Genomic DNA, 14,248 nt, shown 5'->3' on the forward strand with positions numbered 1-14,248 from the left:
TACATTGGCACAATCAGGCAGTACCACAGACATGGTCAAACTTAGCATCAGCGGTGGTACAACCTGACATTAGATGCCTCTTAATGGATGCACTGTGAAGTACAAAGCTCTGGAGTGTTCCTGCCAAAAAATGTTTAATCTAAATATAACTAAGTCTTTGGACTCACCTTACAGTTTGTAAGAAATCCAGGGGGCATTCAAACAAGTTTACCACCATCACAAACCACAATATAAGACATTCTACAAAACAAGAGGCCAGGACTCCACCAAAACAAAACAAAAAAACCCAGTGCTATGAAAAGCAAAAAAAAAAAAAAAAGGAAAAAACAGTCATAAAGGATAGTTTTATAACAATTAGGGACCTGATTTAGGTGTGATATGGTATTTCATCATGCAGGAGAATGTCTTACTCTTAGGAGACGCATGCTGAAGCATTTACAAGTGAAGAGTCAGGATGTCTGCGACTTACTTTCACGTGGTTCCACAATGCAGATTTACAGAAGGAAAGATGCTGGTACATTCAAACGGCACAATGGTAAAGTTAGTGAGTCTAGGTGAACAGTGTATGGACTACATGTTCAATTTTTTTGTAGGTTTGAACACTTTCAAAATAAAAAGCTGGGAAAGAAAAGTCATGCTAGGGATGGTGACATTAGGGGCTATGTATTGTGAGTATGTGATGCACCAGGCCCGTCACATTTTCCCACAACAACCCTGGAGCCTAGACTGTGCCCAGCTCACAGTAAGTGTTCAATGTTTACCAACTGTCACCAGTGGAAAAACTCAGCTCGGACAGCTGGAGTTACTCACTCACCCAGCCGCACAAGTGGCAAAGCTGGCGTCTGAGCCAGGTATGAGAACCCGCAAAGCCCGGGCTCTCTTTATGAGATGATGCGGCTTCTCTATCTCCTGATCCCCTCCATGGAGCACCGCCAGAGGAAGAGAATATACAACGTTCTTTGCTAACCTGGTCATGACTTTTTCCTTATATCAAAAGCAAGTCCCCTACTGCAACTTTATCTTTGTCTTTATTAGTTTCAAAAGAAAAGGACAGGATTGCAGTGACATGACTCCAAACAGAATCAAACAGAAAAACAGGCTCAAACAGTTCTGAGAACAGAGGGAGACACTTTACCTTCCACCTCTTCCCAGTCCTCCTCACTCTCTTCCTCGTCGTCCCCTTCACCCCCACCTTTGTCTGCAGCAGCCTCTTTCTCTGGACGGTGCACCTTCTTGCGGGCACTCGGGAAGTCCCTGTGTAGAGATCACAGGAGGGAAGATGAAGAAAAGCTCAGACATCCTAGGGCTATGTTTAAACTAAACTCAACTTTAAGGACTCCTCCTATTTACTGAGAAACTGTTGCAATTAGTTGATGATTTGTGAGCTCTGAGCCTCACTTCCTCCATTAGCCCGGGTCTCAAGTTCCCATCAAGATGTGCTCTGATCATGGGTCGCACACTAGATGTGCTGTCAAAACAGGAGGAACATGATGAACCTACAACCTAGAGCTGTGTGAAGGGAAACAGCTGTGTCTGTAAATGATACAGGGAAAGTCAGGAAAAACCACAAAAATAACGTGAGTCCCAGGAGTAAAAGCTGCGATGTCTGTGTGCACACATGTGCAGCCAGACGCCAGAAAGAAGAGGACAGAAATCACATTTGCGGATCCTACCATGAGCCGACTCAGAAGATTCTTTCCCCACCTCTGGGAAATAAGATGAAAGGAGACTGAGGTTGGTAGAATTTTAACTTCTAAGTAAGTGGGGATGTGACTGAACACGTGTGTCATAAGGAACATGGACAGCTGGAAGGGTAAGGAGAGAACTACGTAGATACGGAGCTGGCTAAATACTGGCTCAAGAGTCAACGGTTGCTAATATGCAATAAAATTCTGCAAATTCACACATAAAATATGTTCAGGGAATTGAGTTACTTACAGTTTTTGTAAGACTGGACACATGGTATCCAGTGAGAATATGACCCAAGATTTTAGCACAGACATTTAAAATAACAAGCCTCAGACTTCAGCTCAAAAAAGATAAACACTTCCTTTTTGGCCTGCCACTTCCTCTCAACACCATAGCAACAAAAATGTCCCCTTAGGGTAAAAGTGGCAGAAATGGCAACTCTTAACTGAGAAGGAAAGGGAGACCAGAGCTCTCCTGGCAACATCCTGGTCTATCTGTTTGTGAATTTCTCTGCAGAAAGAATTCAACAGGTGGGGAGAGGCAACTGGGAAGCAGTAAGCTCGGAGGCATTCGCAGGAAAAGTCTTAGGGAAAAGAAGAGACGAACGATGGTGCAAAATCCGCGTGCTTCCTTGTGCTCCTTCCCACAGCTGCCCTGTCCTGGCCTACTTCCTGAGCCAGGACTGGAGGTTGCTGGAAAAGCTGACACAAAGAGTGAGGGTTTATTTCTGAAACAAAGAAGAAACTAGTGTGTCTCTGTTTGTCCCCTTCCTCCCCCCTCCCAGTTTCCCTAGGAGGCAGCTGATCAAGTGTTGATTGTTCACCACATATTAGTATGTTCATTCACTGTCAAAGGCCCTGCCCTAGACACCACGGGGCATACAAAAATGAACCAGTGTGGATCCAGCCGTCTGAGAGCTCACAGTGGTATATGGCACGGACACAAGTAAGTGTAACACAAGGCGGATCAGTTACACTCTTAAGAGATGCAGCAAGAAGTCCGAGGAGGAAAAGGGGGAGGAATCAATTAAGGCTGTGGAGCGGATGACTTCTGCTCTGCATCTTGAAGGTGGAAGAAAGCGTTCCAGGCAGAAGGAAGAGCGTGAGCACGTTGTCAAGTGAAGGAGGGAAGTCCAGCTGGGCAGGGGCGGAGCGCACCCGAGGAGAGCAGGACAGGACACGGCCAGACGTCAGGGAAAGGCCTCGTGTATGAAACGTCTTCGTGTGGTATAAAGAGCACTGGACCAGGAGTCCGAAGACCGAGGTCTCGTCCTGGTTTTGGCCACCATCTAGCTGTGTAACCACGAATAAACCACTCTCTGAAAGCTGTCGTCCTCATCTGAAAAGTCTGGGAGGTAAAGTATATAATTGCCAAGACTCTTTCCAGCTCTTACTAGTGGTCTGAGCTCTACCTAGAAGAGTTTAAAGATCCCACCTTTTCCACGCATCCCAGTGACGAGCAAAAAGAGCAGGTTTTCTTAGTCACACTTCCCTGATGGGAACAATCAAGACCTGGTCAAGAGGTTTTCAGCCATCTCACCTGAGATCTTCCCCATCACTGAGGGCTTCATCCTTAATAACCTGAGGGTTTTCGGATTTAACAGTCACTTTGGCCGCTTTCTTTCTTGCTGGACCATCTGCTGGGCCCCCAGAATCACTGAAGCCTCTCTTCCTCTTTCCTCGTGAAACTTTTGAGGGAACGCTCTTCTTTAGAGGTTTCTCATCTTCGAAGACATCTAGATGACCACACAGAACATGAGATAAGGGACAATAGGGAAGGTGGAGACACTGCAGCTTCATGGGCAGGGTCATGAGAAGTCCTCTCTGGTAACCTCCCTCGAAACCTCCGTCACCATCCCATGTTGGGTCAGCAACCAGCTTGCAGACTCTTCCCACCTCCAGCTGGTCTACACTCTACACTCTTCCTTTATCAGCACTGTATTCTCGTCCTCCTAAGACTACAGACACACCACCACGTGACTCATACAACCTAAACTGCAAACCTTAAATTTCAGCTAATATCCAGCAAGGAAAATGCATCAATCCATTAATTAACACCTTGCTTGTTTACTACCTACCAAGACTCATTATTTATTTTAGGGATGATCCACTCCTATTAAGTGAAATGTTTCAAGTTCATAAACACGTCCGAGTTTCCAGTTTTACCACAACCGATTTCTCCTGATCTAAGTTTCTGTCATCTTTCAAACCCAAACACTACTCAAAACACATACATTAAGAAATCTTTCCAGTCTTACCTCAGTGCCACTCTCAGCAAACTTAGGGTTGGAATGAGTTAGCAGTAACTCAAAAATAACTTTATTTTCTCAAAATAATTATTGTTTTTTTTTTTGTTAAAGGGAAATATAAAAAATGCATAAACTGTTGGTTTTAGTTCAACTAGGGTATCTAAAAGCATGGTCTCCTTATTAACATATATTACTGTTATATATATTTATAATATGCATTAATGTGACAGGGAAATATTTTCTATTCTATTATAAATATATTCATGCAAATTATCTTGAATCTGAAATAAATCATCTTTTGCTGCTGCACAACTCTGCTTCAATTAACTGTGGAAAACAAAAATACCCTAGCCTTTACTGAGATTCCAAAAGGAGCTGCAATATCAACCTAAAATATCAAATTAATTCATTCCTTTCATTTATGGTTTGTCCTGCTGACTCTCTGCATAGGTATTTATATTCCCCAAGAATACAATTTTGCATGGGGGAAAAAGACTCTCCCTTTTGATCTAAATAAAATCATAACTTAATTTTAATAAATTTCACCTTATAACAGCATTTGTTTTAATGCTGGTTAAAATCACTGATTCAGTTCTGTTTCTTTAAAATGTTTTATAAAAGAAGAAATTTATGCATTCCCAGGTTTTAAACATTTTAATAGAAACAAAATATTTCAAAATTAGTTATTTATAATCTGGAAACAGATTTCTTATTTCAAGGCCAGAATTTGTTTAAAAGTTTATTTATGACTTGACAGTTTGGTAGGGCACCCTTAAAATCAGAATTTCTAGATCTTACAGTGGTTTTTAGCCCTTTGTTAATGGCAAAGATGTTAAATACTTCACTTTACTAATCTAAAGATGCAGGTGGGAGGTTGCTCCAGAAGCACTATTTCTTCCTCACCAAAATCACTTGGTTGGTTAAAAGGCACAGCTGTGTATTTTTGTGCTTTGAAGAGAGAGGGTGAGGAGTTAAAAGTGAGAACAAGGGAAACAAACTGTGAATCAAAAAACTGTTCATAGTATCATTATTCATAATATCCGAAATTTTAAAAATCTGAATGTCTATCCATTAGATAAGCATCAATTATGGTACAGTCACACAATGATATATAATTCAGTCATCTTTTAAGACAAAGGAAAATGATATATGATAAAATGCTAAGAATGCAAAATTATTTTAATAGTATACATTCTACTACACAAAAAAATACACAGACTAGAAGGAAATACACTAGTATTTAGTGGTGGCGGTTTCTGGATGGTAGACATACAGATGGCATTTTTTTCTTTACTCTTTGCTGTGTTTTTTTTTTTTTGGTGCCACAGTATCAAGAGGCTATTATCCAGATATTCCACGCAAATGGAAACAAAAAGATAGCTGGGGTAGCCAGACTTGTATCAGACAAGATAGACTATAAAACAAAGTCTATAATAAAAGACAAAGGACATTATATAAAGAGGTCAATACAAGAAGATATCATTCATAAATATATATGAACCTAACGTAGGAGGACCTGAATATATACAGCAAATATTAACAGAAATAAAGGGAGAAACTGACAGCAGTACAATAGTGGGGGACCTTAACACCCCCACTTACATCAATGGACAGATCGTTCGGACAGAAAATCAATAAGGAAACAGTGACCCTGCGACTTCCCTGGGGGCACAGTGGTTAAGAATCTGCCTGCCAATGCAGGGGACACAGGTTTGAGCCCTGGTCCAGGAAGATCCCACATGCCACGGAGCAACTAAGCCTGTGTGCTACAACTACGGAGCCTGTGCTCTAGAGCCCATGTGCCACAACTACTGAAGCCCACACACCTAGAGCCCGTGCTCTGCAACAAGAGAAGCCACTGCGATGAGAAGCCCACACACTGCAGTGAAGAGTAGCCCCCCGCTTGCCACAACTAGAGAAAGCCTGCACACAGCAATGAAGACTCAACACAGCCATAAATAAATAAATGGGGAAAAAAAAAAGGAAACAGTGACCTTAAATGACACATTAGACCAGATGGACTTAATAGATATCTGCAGGACATTCTGTCCAAAAACAGCAGAATACACATTCTTTTCAAGTGCACGTGGAACATTCTCCAGGATAGATCACATGCTAGCCCCAAAACAAGTCCCAACAAATTCAAGAAGACTGAAAATGTATCAAGCATCTTTTCCAATGACAACAGTATGAAAGTAGAAATCAGTCACAGAAAAAAAAGAAAAAAACACAAACACATGGAGACTAAACAGGATGCTACTAAAAAACAAAAACACGAATGGATGAATCATGAAATCAAAGAGGAAATTAGAAAATACCTTAAGACAGTGAAAAACACAATTTTACAAAATCTACAGGATGCAGCAAAAGCAGTTCTAAGAGGGAAGCTTACAGCAATACAGGCCCACCTCAAGAAACAGGAAAAAATCTCAAACAACCTAACCTATAATCTAAAGGAATTAGAAATATTACTCAGCCATAGAAAGAATGCAGTTTTTCCATTTGCAACAACATGGAGGGTATTATGCTTGGTGAAATAAGACAGAGAAAGACAAATACTCTGTTTTGCCTTATATGTGGAATCTAAAAAATAAAACAAATGAACAAATATAACAAAACAGAAACAGACTCAGATACAGAGAACAAACTAGTGGCTACCAGTGGGGAAAGGGGTGCAGGGAGAGGCAAGATAGGGGAAGAGGATTAAGAGGTACAAAGGACTAGGTATAAAATCAGTAAGTTACAAGGATGCAATGTATAGCACAGAGAATATAGCCAATATTTTATAACTTTATATGGAGTAAAGTCCAATATCAAATATCAGATCACCATTTTACATCTGAACTAATATTGTAAGTCAACTATAATTTTTTTAAAAAAAGAGGACATTTTCCAGGACTCTCCAAGATCTAGAGCTGTCTACTACAGTCAGCCCGCCGTACCCCCCTGGTTCTGAATCCACAGATTCAATCAACCTCGGATTGGCTGAATCTGCAGATGTGGAACCCGAGGATGTGGAGGGCTGACTGTACTACACTGTTACGTAAAGGATTTGAGCATCCGCACATCTTAGTGTACACGGAGGTTCTGAAACCAATTCTCTGCAGATACCGAGGGACAACTGTCTAACCGGCCTCCTTGACCTTAACCAAGTTATTTCAGCAGGGCATGAATTAACCACTGGGGCTTGCTTGGCCAGCCACTGATTTACTAAAAAAAACCGCCTGCTTAGAACTGCCAGCAGCACCTCACAGCACAAAGAATAAAATGCAAACTCCTTAGCTTGGTCTCCAACCTAAGGGTCCTACTCACGTCTCTCACCTCAATTCCAAAACATTCCCTCCTATGGGTCTTTAAACGTACTGATTCCTCTGCCCAGAGCTCTCTTCCCCCACAACGTCCTACAAAAGGCTCCTTCATTACAGTAATTGGCTCAAAGTGCCACGTCTTCACACAGGAGTTCCTTGACCACTGATTCTGACAGCCGCTTCTTCCCTGTCCCCATGTCAGCTTTATTACAGCAACCTGTTCTACCTTCTTCATAGCTCCTATCACCATATGAATTTATTTTTTAACTTACTTGTCCTACCTACCCTTCCCCAAAAATTACAGGCATCATGAGAGCAGGAACCTTGCCTATCCTGTTCACTGATATAATTCCAGTGCCTAGCACAGGGCCTGAAAATAGCAAGTGCTCAGTAAGTATCTGTTGAAGGAGTTAATGAACTACATCGATGAAGGATTTAACATTGAGATGAAATATGGAGAAACCAGAGGTGCCCTAATGGAAACAAAGATATAACGTGGAAGACTATTTTCTTTGTCCCCAGCTGTGGATAGCAGCCAAGTGTCACGTTCATGTGCATGCACTGAGGTTCTGGTAAAACCCACACTATGGTGCTGTTAGACAGTACACTGGAGAGTCACCAAATCAGTGTCACCTGTGGCTGAAACCACAACCAAATTGCTCCTCCACCCAACCACATCAAAGCTGATAAGTCTTCCCAGAAGCTACCTTGGAAACGTACTGCAGCTCCACTGGCTCGCAGAGCGTGAGTGAAGCTGAAGTGCATCCTTGCCTACGTGTAGGCTGAATTGATATGAGCTAGCCTATCTGATTACCTCACCTGGACCATGCCAGGAGCCTTACGGGATGAAAATTCACAGCCACCCAGCAGGTTAGAATTAAGTTTCACAGACGAGGTCCAGAGAGGCTAAATTATTTGCCTCTCATATACAACCCAAACACATATAACTACTAAATGCTGGAGCTATACCAACCTGGTGCCAAGGTGAAGTGTTTAGCAGGGAGGAATGCTACCCAGGCTGGTGGCATTTCCAATACCTTTTGATTTCAAAAAACAATTTTAATTGCCACGTATTCAGAATACATTCCCTCTGACTAGAATGACAACCCCTTTTCAGTCGTTTGCTGAAATATTACCTATTCTTCAAGTTGCAGACCAAACATAACTTCTTCAGAGAGCATTTCCCAATCTCTCCTGATTATTCCTTCAGAAGTCAGAAAGCCTTATACCTTCTCCCATGAAATCACACGCTGTCTTGGATATTTTTTTGGTAAATGTGAACACTACCCTACTCTCATCTCCAAGAAACCTCTATCTCCCATGTCACCTAGCTCGTGTGCAGCAGACATTAGGTACTCAAAAAATGTTATAGGAATGAGTCAACGAATAAAATGGAACTTGTAGTATTAACTGTGAGGTAAATCACCTTTTAAGTTTAGAAATGGTTAGCATTTGACTATTTCCTAATGGATGATGGCCTTAAAATATGTACAGAATCACAGAATTACTGAATCTGTCACAGGAGCCCTGGCTGGTGACCTAGGCTAATCGTCTACCCAGTTATATCAGGTACCCCAGAAATCCATTCTACAGCATGCATTATGCAATTATTTATATTTATTGAGCACTTACTATACGCAGAGAAGGCGGGGACGACAAGATAGGATACAGCAAAAAAATAAAACATGTTTTCATAAGCTTAGATTCTGGTAAGACAGGTCAAAAAGGAAGCAAATAAATTAACAAGATCATTACAGATGTGACATAGGCTGTCAGAGCCTGTCACGAGGGATACCTGGGGGAGACCACCTTAGGCAGGATACTTGAGTGCCTGGGTTGAGACTTGGAGGAACAGAAGTGAGCCATGGCAAAAGCCACGGAAGAACATTCTAGGGAGAAGGAACATCAAAGGCAAAGGCTCAGGTGAAAAATAACAGCGTATCTGAGGAACCAAACGGAGGCCAACAAGGAGGGTACCTGGCAAAGAAGACAGTGGTAGCAGACAACAGAAGAAGCAGGAGCCAAATCACGTAGGATCTTGTAGGCCATGGTGAGGAAAATGGATTTTATGCCAAGAGCAATGGGAAGCCACAGAGGATCTGAAGTAGGAGCATGGCAAGATCTGAATTTTTTTTAAGATCACTTGTGCTGCTGCATGGAGCACTCTTGACGTGGTGAGGGATGAAAGGAAGTAAGGAGGCCAGTGAAGAGGCAACTACAGTCGCTCAACTGAAAAGTGAGGGTGGCTTGGGCAGGGGGTGTGGCCACGGGAATAAAGAGAAGTGGAGAGATTGGAGATATGGTTCTGAGGTTGAACTAACAGGACTTGCTGAAGGACTGGAGGTGTGCGTGTAAGGAAAACGAGGGGTCTGCTTTAACAAGTGAAGGGATCAATTACTGAGAAGGGGGAAAGTGGGGAAGGGGCGGGTTTAACAGGGGAAAATCAAGAGTTTTGCTTTGCCCAGGGCAAATATAAGAAGCCTATTCGATATGCACGTGAAGAAGTCAGGTGGGATCCGAAGCTGGGGCTCTGAGGTGAGATTTGGCTGAAGGTACTATTCAGGAGATCAGCACACTCCAGCACTCTAAGTCCTGGTCCGTTCGTCTTGTGGGGACAAAAAACAACCGCAGTGCCTCTTGCCTATTCACCCTCTGCATCTACCAGGAGGCCGGACTTGATCCTGCGGGTGACGCGGAGCAGGAAGAGGCTGAGCAGGGGAGCTCGCGGTCCGGCCAGGCTCCGCGGAACCGCTCAGGGCGCATCGCTCCCGGCACGGAGGGCAAAGGCGCAGCGACGTCGGGGAGGCCCCGGGCAGCCGCATGCCGCCTGCCTCCCGCGGTCACCGGAACGCCGTCTCGCTGGCCCAGGTGGGCGCGAGGCTGCCTCGCCCGCACCTGCAGGAGGCTGGCCTCGCCCTCCCCCACCCGGCCTGCCTCCCGCCCTCCTCCAGCCTCTCCCCCTAAGCCCGGCTCGGCCTCGCTCTCACCCGCCTCCTTCTCCTCGCGCCTGGCTTTGCTCTCGCCCTTGGCCGTCTGGCCGCGTGACTCACGTCCCCGCGGCTCCCTGCCCGCGGCCATCTGGCCGCGCAACTCGCGTCCCCCCGGCTCCCTGCCCGCCGTGCGCTTCCGAGCCATGTTTGCCTGGGCAGGACTGGCCGGACACTTGACGCACCGTGCCTCCCCGGGACGCTGCCGCGCGCTGGCTCCGCCCCTAGGCGGGGCGAGGCGGGCCACGCCCCTTCACTGAGACACCAGGTACCCAATTCCCCCCGCCCCAACGTCGGCGCCCCTGCTAAAGCTCCGCCCCAGCCCCAAAGGACCAATGCCAACTGCAGGAAGCAAGAAGCAACAAAACCTATTATTTCTACTTCCGGTGCATTGCGTCCTCGCCTTTCCAGAGACGGCAGGGGTTTCTCATGCTCTCGCGAGAGGCGGGAAAGAGCGCAGGGTTTGAAAGATGGCGGACGACGTGGATCAGGTGAGTGTCTTCTGAAGAATTCGCTTCGGAGCGGCTTCCCCACGCCCAGGCCAGGCTCTACCCCACTTTGCCTGTCAGGGTTGCTTTCTCCAAGCTCACGGCAAGGTGGCCAATTACGCCGCCTCTTTCTGGGTCTTCACGGCCTTAATCTGCCTCTTGGTTAACCGCGCCTCTTCCCAGTTTTGCCTCAGGCCCTGAGATTTTTTTTCTGTTCGAAGTCCGCTGGAAACTAGTTATTCCTCACTCTCGTCACTTCCTTTCTCTTGAGTCTCACCTTTTTCTGTAGGGTGGGGAATAATTATCCTTGCCTGCCTCACGGACCTGTCGGGATTCTGATAGAAAGCCTGATAGTACAGTTAAGGAGTTGTTATCGTTACTGAGCGTAGCAGTTGTACAGTCAGCAAACACCTAGTGAGCATCGTCTTTGTGTGGTTGGACGCTGTTCTGAGCACCAGGGACACTGGCAGTGACGTACGTGGTCCCTGGCCCCACTTGAAGTTTATATTCGGGGAAGGACGGGTAAAAAGTAAACATAAGTGTGCGCGGTATACGGGGCTGTGATGTGGTATGAAGGCAACAAGCAGGGAACTGGTATTCAGAATAACTGATGGTCCTGCAGGCTTTCTCACCCGCTCTCCTTTCTTTCCAAAATGCTCTTCCTCAGATATCTTTGTGGATCAGGTTACAGCTTGTTCAGCTTTCTACTGAAATCTCACCTCCTCAAAGAGGACTTCTCTGGCCACCTGCATCAAACGGCACTCTCCCAGTCTGCTTTATTTTTCTTCATAGCATGTTATTGGTTCATATTAAGCATATGCTTCTTTGTTTAACGCCTGTATCCCCCAACTGGAATGTGAGTTCCTTAAGAGCAAGAGTTTTGTTCACTGTTCTGTCCTCGGGGTTTAGAACGGTGCTGGAAACACTCAACGGATATTTATTGGGTGAATGAATCGAATGATCAGGGAGTCCGCTTTGAGAAGGCAGTGTTTAAAACTACGGGATGAAAAGGGTGGACAGTGGGTAGTAGGGCTCAGTCACGTATATATCCTTACAGTGTTATGATTACTTATTTATACGCCTCTCTCCACTAGAATGAACTGCTTGAGGGCAGGGACTGACTTCTGTATCATTGTAATCTAGTATTTGGTTAGCTCGTCCTTAACAAACACCTATTGAACTGGGGATGGGGACTAGGTGAGTCAGTATTTTTTCTTCTTTTCCCCCCCCCCCTTTTACTCTATGTTAGGGCTGTAGAGCCTGTAATATTCAGTCACCTTCCTCCACTGGCCTTATGTACTTACTGAAGCAGCTCTCCTTGAATAATCTTATCAACTCTCCTGGCTTCCAGCATCCCTTCCATATGGACCCCGGTCATCCTAGCCCTGATCTCTTTGAGACTTGTTTCCAACAGTTCTTTAATAGTAATAAAAAGAACCATTTATAAGTACTCTTCTGTTTGCCAGATACTATTTAAAATACATCAAATACTTCAGTTAAATACATTAGCTCCAATCCTCACAAGAACTATGAAGGGAAGATTGTGGCTTCCTCATTTTGTAAACAGGGAAACTGAGACTTAGAGATGGCATGATTTTTTAATCCCAATTCATAAGTCTCAGAGTCAGGAATTGAACCCACACTGCCTGACTCCAAAGCCAATGCTTCAACCAGTATTCTATACTGCCTGCTAAATATATTCATCTTACTGACCAAATGGCACCCTAAACTCAACTTGCCCTGTACTGAACTCATAATCCTCCCTCAAACATTCATCTCTGCTTAGCATTCTGACTAGTATGTGGTAGTCATTAAATGTAAGTTCTTCAGATTACTAAATGATATTTGAGATAAAGCTGAAGTCTCTGAGAGAGTGACTCCCTGCACACTGAAATGGGGTCAGACAGTTTGGATTTTGAGGGGACGGGGTGCCGTCATGATTATTTTGTCATAGAACTCCTTCCTGTGCACGTATGTTTGAGCCCTCCTTTATCTAGCACTTACTCTGTGTCAGGCACTGTTCTATGCCTTCAATGTGTCATTTAAGCCTCACAACAACAGTGTTAGGTAGGCACTGTCTTTATACACATTTTGCAGATTAGAAGACTGAGGCATAGAGGGGTTAAGTAATTTGCCCACAGTCATGCAGGGCACCGATGGTTCAGACACTTCACTCTCTAATACTGTATTACTAAGCCTGTTTCTTTTATCAGCAACAAACTACCAACACTGTAGAAGAGCCTCTGGATCTCATCAGGCTCAGTCTGGATGAACGAATCTATGTGAAAATGAGAAACGACAGAGAGCTTCGAGGCAGGTTACATGTGAGTAAAGTTACTAAATCACCTTGAAATCAGATTATTTCCTTACCGTTGCTCCCTCCTCCCACCCCTTTGAAATGTAAAAACTGTCCGCTCTGGAAGAGTGTTTGAATGTAGACAAGGAGGAGGTGGGAACTCAGCCATATTTCCAAAAGCCAAATGCAGCTGTGTTTTATTCATATTGTTAACATTTATTTCTCTTAACGGAAATGGTGTGTTTATTAAAGAATATTTTCATTTCTTTCATTTTTTCCTGTGTTTATTTGTAAATAACATTTATTTGTCCTCCATTCTTATTTAAGTGTTCTTTAAATTACTGACATATATATAAATTTGTGTTTTGTTGTGAAAAATTTGACAGCACGGACATACATAGAGTAAAAGGGGAAATGCCATTTCTTCTTTTGAGTCTATAGTCTTTCAGGTCTTTTCTGTATATTTACACATATATACAAGAATGTGTGTCTGTATGTATATATTTGCACCATATACACCACCTCTAAAAAAAATAAATGGGATCTTGCTATACTTTTTGGGGACACCTTTCTTCTTCACTTAATTATTCTTGGAAATTATTGATCATGAGTGCATATAAATCTTTATTTTTTTAAATGATTATGTAGAATTCTGTATATGGTAGCAGTGATATTAGGATTGTTTTCCATTTCTTACTACTCTAAGCATTTTTATACATCGACCTTTGTGTATATCTGCAAATATTTCTATGGGATTGGTCCCTTGAGGTGGTCCCATTTATTCATAGAGTATACTAAAGGTTTTGCCTCTTCTTGATAACTTGTTACTTTCCTGAGTAAGTTGTTTTTATTACTACCATTCTACCCTAAAGTGATTAAAAATAGCTACTTTTTATTGAGCATTAATTATATGCCAGGTACTGTTACTCTAAGTGTTTGGCATGTAATATCTTATTTAATCTCTGTAACAACTCTATGAGGGTAGATACTCATTATCCCATTTTACGTTTGAAGACGCCCAGGCTCAGAAAGATGAAGTTACTTTGCTTACGGTGACACAACCAGTAAAAAGAGGGCCAGACTAGGAACCTAGGCAGTCTGACTTCAGCCCCCTCTTAAGTACTATGATTCTACCTAACATGAAACCTAAAGGTAAAGAACCTCCTGTGCTTGGAAAGGAAGTGGGGACCTAGTAGTCTTAAATTACAGAAAGGAACAGGAACCCCAGGTAA

The 14,248-nt window shown here is 43.6% G+C and overlaps 2 protein-coding genes across 4 annotated transcripts in view; one reads left to right on the forward strand and one right to left on the reverse strand.

Moving 5' to 3' along the window:
• XPC (XPC complex subunit, DNA damage recognition and repair factor) overlaps positions 1–10,430 on the reverse strand; it is a 36,518-nt gene extending 26,088 nt beyond the window's left edge. Inside the window, exons 1-3 of one of the 2 annotated variants that reach the window (XM_082638102.1) lie at positions 10,296–10,430; positions 3,229–3,424; positions 1,136–1,254 (exon numbers count right to left, since the gene is read on the reverse strand). In XM_082638102.1, coding sequence (XP_082494228.1) covers positions 1,136–1,254; positions 3,229–3,424; positions 10,296–10,380 — 400 coding nt within the window. In that variant the 5' untranslated portion in view covers positions 10,381–10,430. Of the gene's footprint in view, positions 1–1,135; positions 1,255–3,228; positions 3,425–10,232 lie in introns of both variants that reach the window. The other variant, XM_082638101.1, reaches the window with a different exon arrangement.
• Positions 10,431–10,564: 134 nt separating this feature from the next.
• The window catches only part of LSM3 (LSM3 homolog, U6 small nuclear RNA and mRNA degradation associated), a 110,494-nt gene continuing 106,810 nt past the window's right edge, over positions 10,565–14,248 (forward strand). Inside the window, exons 1-2 of one of the 2 annotated variants that reach the window (XM_082637522.1) lie at positions 10,565–10,723; positions 12,934–13,044. In XM_082637522.1, the coding sequence (XP_082493648.1) occupies positions 10,703–10,723; positions 12,934–13,044 (132 nt within the window). In that variant the 5' untranslated portion in view covers positions 10,565–10,702. The remainder of the gene's footprint in view (positions 10,724–12,933; positions 13,045–14,248) is intronic. The other variant, XM_082637523.1, reaches the window with a different exon arrangement.

Source organism: Mesoplodon mirus, assembly GCF_964341445.2.
Source record: "Mesoplodon mirus genome assembly, chromosome: 12".
In the NCBI taxonomy this organism is placed as follows: Eukaryota; Metazoa; Chordata; class Mammalia; order Artiodactyla; family Ziphiidae; genus Mesoplodon; species Mesoplodon mirus.